Source organism: Eubalaena glacialis, chromosome 13 (assembly GCF_028564815.1).
Source record: "Eubalaena glacialis isolate mEubGla1 chromosome 13, mEubGla1.1.hap2.+ XY, whole genome shotgun sequence".
NCBI lineage: Eukaryota > Metazoa > Chordata > Mammalia > Artiodactyla > Balaenidae > Eubalaena > Eubalaena glacialis.
This window is the reverse complement of record NC_083728.1, coordinates 4,442,999-4,463,026: the sequence shown is the minus strand read 5'-3', so window position 1 is coordinate 4,463,026 and position 20,028 is coordinate 4,442,999. Positions and strand designations below refer to the sequence as shown.

General features: G+C 42.9%; 1 protein-coding gene across 1 annotated transcript in view; it reads left to right on the top strand.

Moving 5' to 3' along the window:
• ZNF831 (zinc finger protein 831) overlaps positions 1-20,028 on the top strand; it is an 81,103-nt gene that overhangs the window by 12,876 nt on the left and 48,199 nt on the right. Inside the window, exon 3 of the mRNA XM_061209661.1 lies at positions 17,719-17,870. Within this exon, the coding sequence (XP_061065644.1) occupies positions 17,719-17,870 (152 nt within the window). The remainder of the gene's footprint in view (positions 1-17,718; positions 17,871-20,028) is intronic.

The following is a 20,028-nucleotide window of genomic DNA, read 5'->3' as shown; positions in this document are numbered from 1 at the left end:
ACCTAAGAGTAGAATGTCTGGATCATATATGGTAGAAGCATAATTAATTTTTTAAGATGCTGCCAAGCTGTTTTCCAAAGTGGTTGTATCATTTTACATTTCCACGAGCAGTGTGTGAGAGCTTCCGCTTCTCCACCTCCTTGCCAACACTTAGTATGGCCATTCTTTTTAATTTTTGTCATTCTAATAGATGTCTAATGGTATTGTATTAGTTTGAATTTACATTTCCCTAATAAATGATGATATTGACTATCTTTTCATGTGCTTATTTGTCATTTATGTATCTTTTTTGGTGAAATATCTGTTTGCATCTTTTGCCCACTAAAAATGGGTTATTTGTTTTCTTCTTATTGAATTGTGAGAGTTACTTATATATTCTGGCTATAGGTCCTTTTTCCGATATGCAAGTGGTAAATATTTCCTTCCAGTCTGTGCCTTGTTTTTTGTTGTTTTTTGTTTTTAATTCTCTTAGCAGTGTCTTTTAAAGGGCGGACAGTTTAAATTTTGATGAATTCCAATTATCATTCTTTCTTTGGATTGTGCTTTTGATGTCATAACTAAAAAATCTTGGCCTAAATCATAGCCACAAAGATTTTTCTCTTAAGTTTTCTTCTGTAGCTTTATTATTTTAGGTTTACTATTCAGACCTAGGATCAAATTTTTGTATATGGTGTGATGTAGAAATCAAAGTTCTTAGTGTTGCAGGTGGATACCTAATTGTTCCAGCATGATTTGTTCATCTATTTGTCTATTTTGATGCATATGCCACGCTGTCTTGATGACACTGCCTGACTTGAAGGGTTATTTTAAAACTTAAATACTCAAGGCAGTGTGGTATTCACATCAAAATTGACAAATAGATCAATGAAACAGAATAAAGAATACAGAAATAGACCACACATACATGGTCAACTGATTTTTGACTAAGGTTCAAAGGAAATTCAATGGCAAAAGTATAGTCTTTTCAACAAATGGTGCTGGACCTGGAAAGTTTCCCCACCAGGAAGCCAAGGCAATCGTGAGGTTCCCCTCATCTGTTCCTCTTCTCTCAGGGACCACTGCTTTCATTGCTTGGTGTCTAATGTCCTGAAAATCATTGTTTTAGACATTTGTCCATTTTCTTATTTGGGAGGGTACATCTAGTCACTGCTATACCATCTTGGTCAGAAGAAGTCCCTGGACTAATACAATGGCCTCTTAATTGGTCCCCTGCTTTTACATGTCTGTCGAGTTTTAAATTTAATTCCTGACAATGTTATGTTTAATTTTTTTTAAAGTTCCATTTAATTATTTTTCAAATCTGCCTGGTCATTTTTATAGTCTCTTGCTCTTTACTCTTCTTTTTTTAAATTGAGGTATGATTGACAAACATAAAAGCTGTATGTATTTAATATATACATCTTGACAAGTTTGAAGGTACGTGTACACCCATGAAGCCATCACCACATTCAGTATCCTACACTTTCCTAAACTTATCCATCATCTCTAGAAGTTTCTTCCCTTCCTCTCTTTTGTTTTTTTTTTTTTTTTTTTTCTGTTGAATGAATGGTGATTCTGCCATTAGGTGCAAGCATCTAACTTCATTGTATCTTTTTTTTTTTTTTTAATTTTATTTATTTATTTATTTATTTATGGCTGTGTTGGGTCTTCGTTTCTGTGCGAGGGCTTTCTCTAGTTGCGGCAAGTGGGGGCCACTCTTCATCGCGGTGCGCGGGCCTCTCACTATCGCGGCCTCTCTTGTTGCGGAGCACAGGCTCCAGACGCGCAGGCTCAGTAGTTGTGGCTCACGGGCCTAGTCGCTCCACGGCATGTGGGATCTTCCCAGACCAGGGCTCGAACCCGTGTCCCCTGCATTGGCAGGCAGATTCTCAACCACTGCGCCACCAGGGAAGCCCCTCTTTTGTTTTTTGATAAGAATATTTGACATAAAATTTACCTTCTTAAATTTTTAAGTATATAATACAGTATCATTAACTATATGCACTGTGGCGTGCAGTAGATATCTAGTATTTATTCATTTTGTGGAAGTGAAACTTTGTACCCTTAGATCAACACCTTCTTGATTCTCCCTCCCTCCATCCCTGGTAACCACTATTCTACTCTCTGTTTTGATGACATTGACTATGTTAGGTTCCTGATTTAAGTGGGATCATGTAGTATTTGTTCTGTATCTGGCTTATTTCATTTAGCATAATATTTTCCAGTTCATCCCTGTTGTAGCAAATGGCAATATTTCTTTCCTTTTTAAGATGAGTAATATCCCATTTTATGTATACACCACATTTTCTTTATCTAGTCATCGATGGACGTTTGGGTTGTTTCCATATCTTGGCTATTGTAAATAATGCTGCAATGAACATAGGTGTGCAGTTATCTCTTCAAGATCCTGATTTCAATTTGTTTGGGTATTTACCCAGAAGTGGGATTGCTGGGTCATAGAAGACTTCTATTTTTAAGGTTTTGAGGCACTTTCATACTGCTTTCCATAATGGCTGCATAAATTTACATTCCTACCAACAATGTACAAGGGTTCCCTATTCTCCACATCCTCACCAACACTTACCTTTTGCCTCTTTGATGATAGCCATTCTAAGAGGTGTGAGGTGATATCTCACTATAGGTCTGATTTGTATTTCCCTGATGTTGAGCACCTTTTCATATACCTGTTGGCCATTCGTATGTGTTCTTTTGAGAAATATCTATTCATGTCCTTTGCCCATTTAATAATTGAGTTCTTGGGTTTTTTTCCTATTTGTTTTGCTATTCAGTTGTGTGAGTTCCTTATGTATTTTGGATATTGGTTCCCTATCAGATATATGGTTTGCAAATATTTTCTACCATTCCCTAGGTTACCATTTCATTCTGTTGATTGTTTCCTTTGCTGTGCAGAGGCTTTTTGGTTTGATGTTGTCCCACATGTTTATTGTTGCTTTTGTGGCCTGTGCTTTTGGCATCATATCCAAGAAATCATTATCAACGCCAGTACAAGCAGGTTTTCTCTATGTTTCCTTCCAAGAGTTTTAGTTTCAGGTCTTATGTTTAGGTCTTTAATCCATTTGGAGTTGATTTTTTGTGTATGGTGTAAGACAAGGGTCTAATTTCACTGTTTTGCATGTGGATATCCAGTTTTCCCAACACCATTTATTGAAGAAACTATCTTTTCCCCATTGTATATTCTTGTCCTCTCCCTCCCACCCCCATAGAAGATCAGTTTACATTAAATGTGCAGGTTTATTTCTGGTCTCTTTATTCTGTTCCATTTGTTAATACATCTGTTTTTATGCCAGTACCATACCATTTCTATTACTGTAGCTTTGTGATATATTTAAAAAACCCAGGAAGTGTGATGCCTCCTGCTTTGTTCTTCTTGCTCAAGATTGCTTCAGTTATTTGGAGTCTCCTGTGGTTCCATATGTATTTTAGGATTGTTTTTTCTATTTATGTAAACTGTACTCTTATTTTCAATCTCTTAAAAGGACACAGTAAATATTTTGCATCTGATAATGCCAACACAGGAAGTCTTGGCATGTCTGACTCTGTTTTATATATGAGCTCTCACTTATGGTAACTTGTTTCCTTGTTTGTTTTTGGATTTTTGATGGTGAGCTGAGATTTTTGGAACTTTGTGGTGGGTTTCTCCAGTAATGATTTGTTTTGCTTCTGCTAGGTGCCTGGGGACACCCAATGAGCACTAATTTAAATAAGATTCTTGGTTGTAGGTTTCTCCATGTCACAGGGTAGTGTGAATTCAGATTGCAAACCCATGAGAAGACTGTCTTATTGTTATGAAATTAACAGGAGAGACTTTTGCCCCCTCCACTCAGTGATAAGATTGGAATTAAAAAATATATATATTCTCTGGGCAGGTGGTGGGGGTAGGATGTATTATCCCTAATTAACCCATATATTGAGGATATAGCCTCTGAGGTCTCAGTTTTCTGCAGGAGTAGAGGTTGGGTCTTCCACCTGACTCACATAGGGTTGATTCTGGGTTTGAATCATGCACCCTGAACCCCACCAGACAATGGAAATGGAAGAGCAGGATCATGAAAACAAAAGGGCAAGCTCACCTGGTTTGGCAAATGCCCTCAAAATGAAATCGCTCTCACTTTTTTCCACTTGGTTTTTAACTTTTAACTATATCTTACCTTTTAATCAGAACACCAGTGTGTTTAAATATAAATTGTAAACATTTTTATATTTAATCTACATTTTTCGTTGGTTTCAGTATAAGGGTAAATATGGGGGTAGTCAATCAAAGTAACTAGTTCACTGTACTGTTAGAAATGGACTTCTTATTTTTTAACCTTGCTTATGCTTCTTTGATCATCAAGAAATTGCATATTTTGATGTAGTCAGATGGAGTTACCTTTTCCTTTACGATTATTATTTTTTGTTCTTGTCTAAGAAATTTTTCCTTATCTCAAGCTCCCAATGTCACAAATACAAAAAGATAGTCTCTTATGTTCTTTCTCTCTATATATTAATGTAAAGAAGGATTTATTTTTATTTTTGTTTATATAGAAAACAGTGGACCTTGGGTCAAGTTTGGCTCTTGGCTTGTTTCTGTATGCCCTGTGTACGTCCTGTATACCTGTATGTGAGGTAGGCATGATTTTTACATTTTAAAAAGAATGTGTATATGTATACTGGGTTGGCCAAAAAGTTCGTTCAGGTTTGTCTGTAAGATGGTACCAAAAACCCGAACGAACTTTTTGGCCAACCCAATACATATATATACACACATATGTGTATATATATGTATATGAAAAATGTGTGGCAGAGATTGTATGTGGCTTGTAAAGTCTAAAATATTTATTATCTGGACCTTTGTATAAAAAGCTTATAGACCCCTGGCCCAATCCCCTTTTTTCACTTATTTGCTGTATTTTAACTTCCCGTTTGTATCTGAAGTTTATTTCAGGGCCCTCCATTCTGTATCATTCGACTCTTTGTTGCCAACTCCAAACACCACACTGTAATGAAAATGGGTGTTGTCATTAATGAAAGCACATGAGTTAAAGGAGAGGGATTAGAAAAGGCAGGGTCCATTTTCAGAGTGGAAATGGGAAAATGTAGAAAATTCATACTTGGACACCTAATTGCTCTGACATTAACTAGAGGCGTAGAGATTCAGAGCATTCAGAAAAAATGTCTCGGCCGTGCCCAGAGCAGGCACTGGACCATGGAATTGGATTTTATTGATTAATTTGTAACTGTGTACAGTGCTGTACGAAGCATGAAACGCTCAGAGACTTGTTCTAGGGAGCTCCTGACAAATGAACAATGAATTGTGAAGCCCCAAGTGAATTGGGATGAGTGAGGAGGAGATTGGAGGTTATATGGGTGAAGGGTGCTTTGTAAACCCTAAAATGTGGATTCATCACAGAAGGGGAGAGCAGAGGAGAACACACAGAGGATGGAAATCTCTTAATTGATGGTGTTTTTCCTTATAAAGCAGATGTTCATATGTCTGAAGCGTGTGTCTGCTCACTTTTTACTTATTCAATGAGGTAACCCTGAAGTGAGATGGAGACGTAGACCTAGGGACGAGGTGGCTGCCACTCCTCATGGCTGAGACCCTCTGTGACGTGCTCCACGGCACCAGAGCTTTGACCCCAGTCCCAAGTCTGGTTTGGTGGCATGCTGAGGGTCTGCCATGCCTCCACTCCACTTCTCTTTGCTTTGTTACTCCCTGTGGGATCAAGAGAGGAAAGTGAGTGGGATAATATGACAGACCACATATTCCTTCCCCAGGATGAGCATGTGTCAGGCAGGCCACGCAAACCTGCAAGTCTGCCTCCTTGGATCTACCTTCCAAGACTTGGCTGATAAAAGGGACAGTGGGCATGGGGGTCAGGGCGGGATTGGAGTAGGCAGGGCAGTCAATGGCTGTCAACCGGCATCAAGATACATGACAAACCTCACCCTGCCTCCTTTTGTGAGCTTCCCACTGGACTCCAGTCAAAGCTGGTGTCCCCTGCGCTCTTGACCTTGGTCCACCAGTCATCAGTGCCCCGGCTGGAGCTGACCTGGGGTAAGAAAGCTTTTTTCTGATCGGTCTTCCATGAGGTCTATAAACAAAGATATTGTGCTGTTCTTATGTAAGTGCTGATAATGTCTGCTCTTACAGGAAGATCTACAGAGAGAGACCAAGAGAGCAGAGGGTGTGTCAAGTATGAGTTGGATTTAAAGTCTGGCCCTTAAATAGCAGCTTATTAAAACAAAATGTAAAGCACCATACAAGACAGCTAAAAGCAGAAAATTAGACATGAATACAAAAATCTAGACTGATCTTCAAAACATAGCCTTGAGTAAAAATAAAGTGAGAATAAGAATGGCTCTGTGGTACAATGTCACGCACAAAAACGACACTACATATTTATAAGCATACATGCATATTTAAGGAGGTTTGGCAAACCTGCCCGAGTGCCTCTGGGGGAAATAGGCGGATGGGAGTGAGAAGAAGAGAAGCAGGGGCGACACTCTGATCTTGCATCTGAGGTTGGGCTCCCTAGAAGCAGAGCCTGAGACGGGGATTCTTGTACAAGAGATTTACGCAGGGAGGGCTCTCAGGAGACTTGTAAGGGATGACGGAAGCAGACAAGGGTGAGGGAAGAACTCAGCAAAGATGTAGGCTTGGGTGTCCAGTCGTGCCTGACCCCACAGGGAGCTCTGGAGTGTGAAGTGCGTCCCAGAGATGGTCCTGCTCAGAGGCAAAGGGACCGGGCTCTCACACCCTGTGACAGTCAGTCAACGGCTAAGGGCCCTTCATGGGGGGTGTGCACACTCTCCCAGGCCTTCCAGGCAAGCTGGCTCCCGCTGGCCTAGGGCAGCCCTTTTGAGAAGGTGGTGAGTGTGCGTCCCAGCAGCCGGCCACAGACAAGCAGCCCGGTGAAGGCGGTGGAGACAGGCACGAATGGCATCTGCTGAACTGCGAGGGGCCTTGCAGGATGGGTGATGGCGAGCTTGCAGGACCTGCCCCACCCTGGCTGTCCATTCCCAGGGTGATGCTGCTCTAGGAGGGGCTGCACACAGAATGTTCTGGAGAACACACGAGGGAAAAAAGTAGACCCTGCCCATGACTAAACAAAAATTGCTTTGAAGACAATGCCAAGATCCACTTGGGCTCCCCCCAAGGCCAAAAGGGTCCAAATTCCGCCTTAATGAGATCTGAATCCAGAGGCTGGAGCTCTCTCAGCAGTCTCCTAGTTCTTTTCATTGAGCGCAGTTCCTCGCTTTTGTCCGTTTTCCAAAAGCAAACCTCCCTGCAGTTCAAACTGTGCCATTCTTAACACCTGCTAGCTTGTGGCAGTCACCCACTGACTGGGGGCAAAGGTGACCCACGGCACACAGGGAAGAATGCTCCCACACCTCCCACCTTCCTTCCTGCCTTTGTCTCTGTACTTGGAAATCACTCTCCCCCGGCCCAGCAGGAGCCCCGGCTGGTTCAGGGGGTTGTGATTAGCAGACCGGCAGCGCTGTTGCTCTCCACCTGGGCTCAGATAGCTCTTTCAGGACCCTGGGGTCTTGACAAGCAGGGGTGGGCTGCTTCAAAGAACCAGGAAGGCACCACTGGGGAGTGACAGCTCCTGCCCAAGGCCCGGGAGGCCACAGTGCCTGTAAGTGGAGCCTCTCCCAAACATGAAAAAGATGAAGAAAAAGTCACTTTTTCCTTGTTGCTGCTATGAAAATGAGCGCCCAAGAGGATACGGAGTTCTGCAGATCTTACTTAAATTCTGCAAGCAGCCCTGATTATTAGGGGACTGCGGCTGGATGTTGGCGGCAACTCAGACAAATGAGAAAGGAAAATGGCCAAGCAGGTTGCCTCACCTTCCTCCCCAGCCAGGTGGCTCTAAAGAACCTCATCGAGGGAACAGAATTCTTGTAAACTGAGGCTGGCAAAGGGAAGGGAGTCCCTGTGGCTCAACCAGGCAGCTAGAAGCGGTGCAACGATCTTTTCAAAGAGCTGACCACCGATAATGGTCAAAACGGTACAGGGACTCGAGTCAAGAGTTTAGCTCCCACCTGGCTACAGGGCTTCCGGTCTTAGGGCATATTGCAGGCGTTCTGCCTCTCAGCTCTTTCACCTGCCAAGTGGGGGGCTAGACCAGCTTGCTGGTCTGCTTTTGGCTGCACATTCTTATTGGTAAAAAATTTTTAGCCTGCACCCTAAGAAATGCACAACTGTTCATTTACCAGTTATACATCTGTTCTACTCCCCTAATGTATTGTGTACATTATAAAGGGCCTGCAACAAGAGATATAAGAAAGTCTAGATAAAAATAACTGTAGATAGAAGCTCAGTATTTTTTTAAAATTTATTTTATTGAAGTATAGTTGATTTACAGTGTTGTGTTAATTTCTGCTGTATGGCAGAGTGATTCAGTTATACATGTATATATGTATATATATATACATTCTTTTCCATTATGGTTTATCCCAGGATATTGAATATAGTTCCCTGTGCTATACAGTAGGACCTTGCTATTTATCTATTCTATATATAATAGTTTGCATAGGCTAATCCCAAACTCCCAATCCATTTCTCTCCGCCACGCCCCCCCCCCCCCCCCGCTTGGCAACCACACATCTGTTCTCTATGTATGTGAGCCCGTTTCTGTTTTGTACATAAGTTCATTTGTGTCATATTTTAGATTCCACATGTAAGTGGTATCGTACGGTATTTGTCTTTCTCTTTCTGACTTACTTCATTTAGTATGATAATGTCTAGGTCTCATGTTGCTGCAAATGACATTATTTCATTATTTTTTTATGGCTGAGTAGTAGTCCATTGTATATATGTACCACTTCTTCTTTATCCATTCATCTATCAATGGACATTTAGGTTGTTTCCATGTCTTGGCTATTGTGAATAATGCTGCTATGAACATAGGGGTGCATGTATCTTTTTTTTTTTTTTAACATCTTTATTGAAGTATAATTGCTTTACAATGGTGTGTTACTTTCTGCTTTATAACAAAGTGAATCAGTTATACATATACATATGTTCCCATATCTCTTCCCTCTTGCATCTCCCTCCCTCCCACCCTCCCCATCCCACCCCTCTAGGTGGTCACAAAGCACCGAGCTGATCTCCCTGTGCTATGCGGCTGCTTCCCACTAGCTATCTATTTTACATTTGGTAGTGTATATATGTCCATGACACTCTCTCACCCTGTCACATCTCACCCCTCCCCCTCCCCATATCCTCAAGTCCATTCTCTAGTAGGTCTGTGTCTTTATTCCCATCTTGCCACTAGGTTCTTCATGACCTTTTTTTCCCCTTAGATTCCATATATATGTGTTAGCATACTGTATTTCTTTTTCTCTTTCTGACTTACTTCACTCTGTATGACAGACTCTAACTCCATCCACCTCATTACAAATACCTCCATTTCATTTCTTTTTATGGCTGAGTAATATTCCATTGTATATATGTGCCACATCTTCTTTATCCATTCATCCGATGATGGACACCTAGGTTGCTTCCAGGTCCTGGCTATTGTAAACAGAGCTGCAATGAATATTTTGGTACATGACTCTTTCTGAATTATGGTTTTCTCAGGGTATATGCCCAGTAGTGGGATTGCTGGGTCGTATGGTAGTTCTATTTTTAGTTTTTTAAGGAACCTCCATACTGTTCTCCATAGTGGCTGTATCAATTTACATTCCCACCAACAGTGCAAGAGTGTTCCCTTTTCTCCACACCCTCTCCAGCATTTATTGTTTCTAGATTTTTTGATGATGGCCATTCTGACCGGTGTGAGATGATACCTCATTGTAGTTTTGATTTGCATTTCTCTAATGATTAATGATGTTGAGCATTCTTTCATGTGTCTGTTGGCAATCTGTATATCTTCTTTGGAGAAATGTCTATTTAGGTCTTCTGCCCATTTTTGGATTGGGTTGTTTGTTTTTTTGTTATTGAGCTGCATGAGCTGCTTGTAAATCTTGGAGATTAATCCTTTGTCAGTTGCTTCATTTGCAAATATTTTCTCCCATTCTGAGGGTTGTCTTTTGGTCTTGTTTATGGTTTCCTTTGCTGTGCAAAAGCTTTTAAGTTTCATTAGGTCCCATTTGTTTATTTGTGTTTTTATTTCCCTTTCTCTAGGAGCTGGGTCAAAAAGGATCTTGCTGTGATGTATGTCATAGAGTGTTCTGCCTATGTTTTCCTCTAAGAGTTTGATAGTGTCTGGCCTTACACTTAGGTCTTTAATCCATTTTGAGTTTATTTTTGTGTATGGTGTCAGGGAGTGTTCTAATTTCATACTTTTACATGTACCTGTCCAATTTTCCCAGCACCACTTATTGAAGAGGCTGTCTTTTCTCCACTGTATATGCTTGCCTCTTTTATCAAAGATAAGGTGACCATATGTGCGTGGGCTTATCTCTGGGCTTTCTATCCTGTTCCATTGATCTATATTTCTGTTTTCGTGCCAGTACCAAACTGTCTTGATTACTGTAGCTTTGTAATATAGTCTGAAGTCAGGGAGCCTGATTCCTCCAGCTCCATTTTTCGTTCTCAAGATTGCTTTGGCTATTTGGGGTCTTTTGTGTTTCCATACAAATTGTGAAATTTTTTGTTCTAGTTCTGTGAAAAATGCCAGTGGTAGTTTGATAGGGATTGCACTGAATTTGTAGATTGCTTTGGGTAGCAGAGTCATTTTCACAATGTTGATTCTTCCAATCCAAGAACATGGTATATCTCTCCATCTATTTGTATCATCTTTAATTTCTTTCATCAGTGTTCTATAATTTTCTGCATACAGGTCTTTTTTCTCCTTAGGTAGGTTTATTCCTAGATATTTTATTCTTTTTGTTGCAATGGTAAACGGGAGTGTTTTCTTAATTTCACTTTCAGATTTTTCATCATTAGTATATAGGAATGCAAGAGATTTCTGTGCATTAATTTTGTATCCTGCTACTTTACCAAATTCATTGATTAGCTCTAGTAGTTTTCTGGTAGCATCTTTAGGATTCTCTATGTATGGTATCATGTCATCTGCAAACAGTGACAGCTTTACTTCTTCTTTTCCGATTTGGATTCCTTTTATTTCTTTTTCTTCTATGATTGCTGTGGCTAACACTTCCAAAACTATGTTGAATAATATAGTGAGTTGAATAATATAGTGGTGAGAGTGGGCAACCTTGTCTTGTTCCTGATCTTAGTGGAAATGGTTTCATTTTTTCACCATTGAGGATAATGTTGGCTGTGGGTTTGTCATATATGGCCTTTATAATGTTGAGGAAAGTTCCCTCTATGCCTACTTTCTGCAGGGCTTTTATCATAAATGGGTGTTGAATTTTGTCGAAAGCTTTCTCTGCATCTATTGAGATGATCATATGGTTTTTCTCCTTCAATTTGTTAATATGATGTATCACGTTGATTGATTTGCGTATATTGAAGAATCCTTGCATTCCTGGGATAAACCCCACTTGATCACGGTGTATAATCTTTTTAATGTGCTGTTGGATTCTGTTTGCTAGTATTTTGTTGAGGATTTTTGCATCTATGTTCATCAGTGATATTGGCCTGTAGTTTTCTTTCTTTGTGACATCTTTGTCTGGTTTTGGTATCAGGGTGATGGTGGCCTCGTAGAATGAGTTGGGGAGTGTTCCTCCCTCTGCAATATTTTGGAAGAGTTTGAGAAGGATAGGTGTTAGCTCTTCTCTAAATGTTTGATAGAATTCGCCTGTGAAGCCATCTGGTCCTGGGCTTTTGTGTGTTGGAAGATTTTTAATCACAGTTTCAATTTCAGTGCTTGTGATTGGTCTGTTCATATTTTCTATTTCTTCCTGGTTCAGTCTCGGCAGGTTGTGCATTTCTAAGAATCTGTCCGTTTCTTCCAGGTTGTCCATTTTATTGGCATAGAGTTGCTTGTAGTAATCTCTCATGATCGTTTGTATTTCTGCAGTGTCAGTGGTTACTTCTCCTTTTTCATTTCTAATTCTATTGATTTGAGTCTTCTCCCTTTTTCTCTTGATGAGTCTGGCTAATGGTTTATCAATTTTGTTTATCTTCTCAAAGAACCAGCTTTTAGTTTCATTGATTTTTGCTATTGTTTCCTTCATTTCTTTTTCATTTATTTCTGATCTGATCTTTATGATTTCTTTCCTTCTGCTAGCTTTGGGGTTTTTTTGTTCTTCTTTCTCTAATTGCTTTAGGTGCAAGGTTAGGTTGTTTATTCGAGATGTTTCCTGTTTCTTGATGTAGGCTTGTATTGCTATAAACTTCCCTCTTAGAACTGCTTTTGCTGCATCCCATAGGTTTTGGGTCGTCGTGTCTCCATTGTCATTTGTTTCTAGGTATTTTTTGATTTCCCCTTTGATTTCTTCAGTGATCACTTCGTTATTAAGTAGTGTATTGTGTAGCCTCCATGTGTTTGTATTTTTTACAGATCTTTTCCTGTAATTGATATCTAGTCTCATAGTGTTGTGGTCAGAAAAGATACTTGATACGATTTCAATTTTTTAAAATTTACCAAGGCTTGATTTGTGACCCAGGATATGATCTATCCTGGAGAATGTTCCATGAGCACTTGAGAAAAATGTGTATTCTGTTGTTTTTGGATGGAATGTCCTATAAATATCAATTAAGTCCATCTTGTTTAATGTATCATTTAAAGCTTGTGTTTCCTTATTTATTTTCATTTTGGATGATCTGTCCATTGGTGAAAGTGGGGTGTTAAAGTCCCCTACTATGATTGTGTTACTGTCGATTTCCCCTTTTATGGCTGTTAGTATTTGCCTTATGTATTGAGGTGCTCCTATGTTGGGTGCATAAATATTTACAATTGTTATACCTCTTGGATCGATCCCTTGATCATTATATAGTGTCCTTCTTTGTCTCTTGTAACAGTCTTTATTTTAAAGTCTATTTTGTCTGATATGAGAATTGCTACTCCAGCTTTCTTTTGATTTCCATTTGCATGGAATATCTTTTTCCATCCCCTCACTTTCAGTCTGTATGTGTCTCTAGGTCTGAAGTGGGTCTCTTGTAGACAGCATATATATGGGTCTTGTTTTTGTATCCATTCAGCCAGTCTGTGTCTTTTGGTGGGAGCATTTAATCCATTTACATTTAAGGTAATTATCAATATGTATGTTCCTATTCCCATTTTCTTAAATGTTTTGGGTTTGTTATTGTAGGTGTTTTCCTTCTCTTGTGTTTCTTGCCTAGAGAAGTTCCTTTAGCATTTGTTGTAAAGCTGGTTTGGTGGTGCTGAGCTCTCTCAGCTTTCGCTTGTCTGTAAAGGTTTTACTTTCTCCATCAAATCTGAATGAGATCCTTGCTGGGTAGAGTAATCTTGGTTGTAGGTTTTTCTCCTTCATCACTTTAAGTATATCCTGCCACTCCCTTCTGGCTTGCAGAGTTTCTGCTGAAAGATCAGCTGTTAACCTTATGGGGATGCCCTTGTGTGTTATTTGTTGTTTTTCCCTTGCTGCTTTTAATATGTTTTCTTTATATTTAATTTTTGATAGTTTGATTAATATGTGTCTTGGCGTGTTTCTCCTTGGATTTATCCTGTATGGGACTCTCTGTGCTTCCAGGACTTGATTAACTATTTCCTTTCCCATATTAGGGAAGTTTTCAACTATAATCTCTTCAAATATTTTCTCAGTCCCTTTCTTTTTCTCTTCTTCTTCTGGGACCCCTATAATTCGAATGTTGGTGCGTTTAATGTTGTCCCAGAGGTCTCTGAGACTGTCCTCAGTTCTTTTCATTCTTTTTTCTTTATTCTGCTCTGCAGTAGTTATTTCCACCATTTTATCTTCCAGGTCACTTATCCGTTCTTCTGCCTCAGTTATTCTGCTATTGATCCCATCTAGAGTATTTTTAATTTCATTTATTGTGTTTTTCATCGTTGCTTGGTTCCTCTTTAGTTCTTCTACGTCCTTGTTAAATGTTTCTTGCATTTTGTCTATTCTATTTCCAAGATTTTGGATCATCCTTACTATCATTATTCTGAATTCTTTTTCAGGTAGACTACCTATTTCCTCTTCATTTGTTAGGTCTGGTGTGTTTTGACCCTGCTCCTTCATCTGCTGTGTGTTTTTCTGTTTTCTCATTTTGCTTATCTTACTGTGTTTGGGGTCTCCTTTTCACAGGCTGCAGGTTCGTAGTTCCCGTTGTTTTTGGTATCTGTCCCCAGTGGCTAAGGTTGGTTCAGTGGGTTGTGTAGGTTTCCTGGTGGAGGGAACTAGTGCCTGTGTTCTGGTGGATGAGGCTGGATCTTGTCTTTCTGGTGGGCACGTCCACGTCTGGTGGTGTGTTTTGGGGTGTCTGTGGCCTTATTATGATTTTAGGCAGCCTCTCTGTTAATGGATGGGGCTGTGTTCCTGTCTTGCTAGTTGTTTGGCATAGGGTGTCCAGCAATGTAGCTTGCTGGTCGTTGAGTGAAGCTGGGTCTTGATGTTGAGATGGAGATCTCTGAGAGATTTTTGCCGTTTGGTATTATGTGGAGCTGGGAGGTCTCTTGTGGACCAGTGTCCTGGGGTTGGCTCTCCCACCTCAGAGGCACAGCCCTGATGCCTGGCTGGAGCACCAAGAGCTTTTCATCCACACGGCTCAGAATAAAAGGGAGAAAAAAATAGAAAGAAAGAAAGAGGATAAAATAAAATAAAATAAAGCTATTATAATAAAAAATAAGAAAAAAATTATTAAGAATAAATTTATTAAGAAAAAATTTTTTTAATTTTTAAAAATAGATTTATTAATTTTTATAATAAAAAATAAGAAAAAAATTATTAAGAAAAAAATTTATTAAGAAAAAAAATTTTTAATTTTTAAAAATAAAAATATGAAAAAACTTATTAAAAATTTTTTAAAAATTTTTTAAAAATAGAAAATCAGGAAAAAATTATTAAGAAAACATGTATTAGGGAAAAAAATTTTTTTAAGTAAACAAAACAAAACAAAACGGACGGACCTAACCCTAGGACTAACGGTGAGAGCAAAGCTATACAGACAAAATCTCACCCAGATGCATACACATATACACTCACAAAAAAAGAAAAAGGGGAAAAGTTAATATATCCTGCTCCCAAAGTCCACCTCCTAAATTTGGGATGATTCGTTGTCTATTCAGGTATTCAGCAGATGCAGGCACATCAAGTTGTTTGTGGAGTTTTAATCCGCTGCTTCTGAGGCCGCTGGGAGAGATTTCCCTTTCTCTTCTTTGTTCGCACAGCTCCCGGGGTTCAGCTTTGGATTCCGTCCCGCCTCTGCGTGTAGGTCGCCTGAGGGCGTCTGTTCCCCGCCCAGACAGGACGGGGTTAAAGGAGCCGCTGATTCGGGGGCTCTGGCTCACTCAGGCCGGGGGGAGGGAGCGGTACGGAGGAGGCGGGGCGAGCCTGCGGCGGCAGAGGCGTCGTGACGTGGCAGCAGCCCGAGGCGCGCCGTGCGCTCTCCCGGGGAAGTTGTCCCCGGATCACGGGAGCCTGGCCGTGGCGGGCTGCGCTGGCTCCCGGGAGGGGCGGTGTGGAGAGTGACCTGTGCTCGCCCACAGGCTTCTTGGTGGCGGCAGCAGCAGCCTTAGCGTCTCATGCCCGTCTTTGGGGTCCGCGCTGATCGCCGCGGCTCGCGCCCGTCTAGGCGGCGCTCTGAATCCCCTCTCCTCGAGCGCTGCGAAACAAAGAGGCAAGAAAAAGTCTCTTGCCTCTTCGGCAGCTGCAGTCTTTTTCCCGGACTCCCTCCCGGCTAGCACCGAAGCCCGCGCCTCAGCTCCCAGCCCCCGCCCGCCCCGGCAGCTGAGCAGACAAGCCTCTCGGGCTGGTGAGTGCTGCTCGGCGCCGAGCCTCTGTGCGGGAATCTCTCCGCTCTGCCCTCCGCACCCCTGTGGCTGCGCTCTCCTCCGTGGCTCCGAAGCTTCCCCCTCTGCTACCCGCAGTCTCTGCCCACGAAGGGGCTTCCTAGTGTGTGGAAACCTTTCCTCCTTCACGGCTCCCTCCCACTGGTGCAGGTCCCGTCCCTATTCTTTTGTCTCTGTTATTTCTTTTTTCTTTTGCCCTACCCAAGTACGTGGGGATTTTCTTGCCTTTTGGGAGGTCTGACGTCTTCTGCCAGCGTTCAGTGGGTGTTCTGTAGGAGCAGTTCCACGTGTAGATGTATTTCTACTGTATCTGTGGGAAGGAGGGTGATCTCCGCGTCTTACTCTTCCGCCATCTTGCCCCTCTCCGCATGTATCTTTTTGAATTATAGTTTTGTCTGGATATATGCCCAGGAGTGGGCTTGCTGGATCATATGATAACTCTATTCTTAGTTTTTAGAGGAACCTCCATACTGTTTTCCACAGTGGCTGTACCAATATACATTTCCATCAACAGTGTAGGAGGGTTCCCATTTCTCCACGCCCTCTCCAGCATTTGTTATTTGTAGACTTTTTTTTTTTTTTTTTTTTTGCAAGGGCTTTCTCTAGTTGTGGCAAGTGGGGGCCACTCTTCATCACGGTGCGCGGGCCTCTCACTATCGCGGCCTCTCTTGTTGCGGAGCACAGGCTCCAGACGCGCAGGCTCAGTAATTGTGGCTCACGGGCCTAGTTGCTCCACGGCATGTGGGATCTTCCCAGACCAGGGCTTGAACCTGTGTCCCCTGCATTGGCAGGCAGATTCTCAACCACTGCGCCACCAGGGAAGCCCCTGTAGACTTTTTAATGATGGCATTCTGATGGTGTGAGGTGGTACCTCACTGTAGCTTTGATTAGCATTTCTCTAATAGTTAGTGATGTTGAGAAGCTCACTATTTTCTTTCTCCGCCCTTGTCGTGCCCTCCCCCTGGGATGTGAAGGCTCTGTTTTAGAGATTATTATTATTATTATTTTTGAATGTTTATTTCTCCTTTTATTTATTTATTAACATCTTTATTGGAGTATAATTGCTTTACAATGATGTGTTAGTTTCTGCTGTATAACAAAGTGAATCAGCTATACATATACATATATCCCTATATCCCCTCCCTCTTGCGTCTCCCTCCCACCCTCCCTATCCCACCTCTCTAGGTGGTCACAAAGTACCAAGCTGGTCTCCCTGTGCTATGCGGCTGCTTCCCACTAGCTATCTATTTTACATAGACCAGATGATCTGGAAGAGCTTCTCTAGGGGGAGCATGTGTGATGCCCGTTTTTTCAGAGGAGATGCTTTGGGCCTGACCTGTCCAATAACGGTAGCCACTAGCCACCAGTGGCTCTTTAAACTCATTAAAATGAAGTTGAATGTAAAGCTCAGTTTCTCGGACACATGAACTACATTTCACTCACTCTAGAGCTGCCTGTGGTTAGTGGCTACCGTATTGGTCCATGCAGGTTATAGAAGACGCCCATCACTGTGGAAAGTTCTACTGGACAGCCTGTTTAGTAAGTAGTCAAGACCATATAATTCAGTATTTAATTACAGCAACTGACCTTTATTAAGTGCTTGTTGTGTGCTAAGTGGTGTGGGAAGCATTTTCTAGGCGCTATCTCATTTCATCCCTACAACGGCCGCCTGAGTTGCGTCCTGTTGTCATCCCCACGTCCTGGCGGGGGAATAAGGATTGGAGGGAAAAGGGGTTGCTGACAGCTGATGAGCTGCCTGGACCTCACGTCCCTGTGTTCTCCCAGGCTTCCCACACGGACCTGGATTTTATCCTCTGAGCATCCTGTCTTGGATTTTCGTGCCTATGAGCTCCCGGACACACTCTCAAGGCTGATCACTGCACGTGTGCTTCTCGTCCCCCAGGTACAAAGGGAATTTCTTGCAAAACCGTTTCCAGCTGAGAGCCAGTAGACTGAGGAAGCCACACTGGGTGCTGAGAAAAGACGGCCGCTCACCCCCATCCGAGGGGCCGGCCCCACGCAGGACCTGCGGGCAGGCTTCTTCAGAAACGGCAGGTAAGGCTCTCCTTGGGGGTGGATCCAAACCGGGCACCAGGCTGCTGGGATGTGAAACGAGCAGAGCAGCCATCCTTGCTGTCCGGAGCCTGAAGTCCAGCAGGGAGACGGATGCATGTGGGGTGATGACAAAAGTGTCACCTCTGTGGGACAGTCGAGACCCTAAACGAGGGGAGAGGGTCCTGGGTGAGGATATTGAGAATCCAATATTGAGAAGACAACAAACATCCTCAAGTACTGGCCACGGGTGTCCAGCCCTGTCCAAGTACAGATTCCCTCCAGGACCTGGAAAACCTGAATCGGAACTCTGGGTGCCTCTACTTTTCCCCATCATTAAAGAGGAAGTTCACTGGATTCTTTCCACAGGGCCATTGTGAGGCTAAAATGGGTCAGTGGATGGGCTTTCGAATGAATGTGAGATAGAAGAATAAGGAGGAGTTATGATGTGAGAGCTGCAGGGAACACGCTTCCACGGGAGGTAGTAAGAGGGGCCCTCTTCATCATTCTCGGAAACAAACAAAGGATGAACTAATGGAGGCTGCTTCCTGGAAAAGAGCTATTTTAAGGTGCAATCACTGGGCAACGAGGGCAAATCGCGTAACTTCTCTGGACCACAATTTCCCTCCCTTCCTCCCCTCCGCCTGGCAGTCATGAGCCCAGCCTTAGCCTTGCTGGCAATGTGTTGACTGGGGAAGATGGAGACCATATTTGAGAAGGTGGCCGGTACCATCTGGCCAGTGGTGACTGAATTACCATCCTTTTGTGGCTGATTGCTGTCTGTTTGGCTCAAGGGCTGACCCTGGGCTCTGCTTGTTGGCTGCGGTTTTGGTCCCTGGAGACAGCTGGCTGGGGCGGCTCCTCGTCCAACTCTGTGTGGCTCCAGCGCCCCCTGCGGGCAGATGGCGCTTCCATGCTGCCCCTCGACCCCCCATCTCCAACCCCAACGTCCTCTCTGGTAGGCAGGCAAGGACGAGGATTAGTCTTTTTCTCAGTGAGAGTTTAAATCAAGGTAGGTATTTGCTCAACTGGATGGCCAGTTGTGGAAGGAAAAGCACTGTCTTTTTATGGAACGTCAAGGGTTAAGACCTCGTGGGGAGAGGCTGAGTGGGTGCAGACAAAAATGCAATCGGGGCACCCGGCTTTGCCCTTTCTTCATTTTCTGTGGCTCCTCACCTTGAACTCCACTGCTTTCCTCCCGGTCAAATAGATACAGCCAATGAAACTGCCCATTGGGGTGTTCATGGGCGATACCGCCTCCACAGCAGAACCCACCAGAACCCACCAGAACTCTGTCAGTTCTCCCTAAAGGCAGTACTTTCCCACCAGCTCTCTTCCCAGCACCATAAATAGAGCTGAATCAAGCTGCTCCTGGAAACTCACATCAGCTTCCATGTTTCCATTGCTAAGCTCCATGCTAGAAACTGAAAGGGAAAAGATGACAATCCCTGCTCTGGATAAACGTGGTTCAGGGTGAAGACAGACAGACAGGCTTGCTGTCCATCCTTTGCTCAAATCACGTGGGGAATGACACTGGCGGGTCAGTGAGCTCCCTCCTGGGAATCTTCTGTCTGTACAGCGAGGCCGTTGATGGAGGTCTTGCCCACCCAATGGCTCAGTGTGAGGACGGAGCGAGCTCATGTGCGGCAGGGAATTTGCAGACTCCAAAGCAGGTGATAAATGTTGATCGTAATTATCTCCTGAGCATAAGCACACGTGCGTTATGATCTGGCGTATGCTGAGTGCCGAGCGAGTGTGGAGCGCGTGGTAACCAGTGTGCCTGTTGTTTAGCGGAGGACAAGATCAGGGCTGGAGGAAGAGCCCAAAGAGGGAGTTTTCTCGGGAGAGAGACGGCTTCTTCTGGAAATTCAGGTGTAGGGAGAATAGAACAGAGGCTTTCTGGACTGGGGGAGAAAATTGCCTATGGCAGCCGAAGAAATTGCCACAAACTTGGTCCAAGGTGTAAAACACCTTGGTTCAAGGTGTATTCTCTCCCAGTTCTGGAGGCCAGGAGTCTCGCTGTCTCTCCAAAGCCTCTAGGGGAGGATCCTTCCCTGCCTCTCAGCTTCCCTGGGAACTCCAGGCATCCTTGGCTTGTGGCCGCATCACTCCAATCTCTGCCTTCATCTTCACAGGGCTTCTCCCCTGTGTTTCTGTGGGT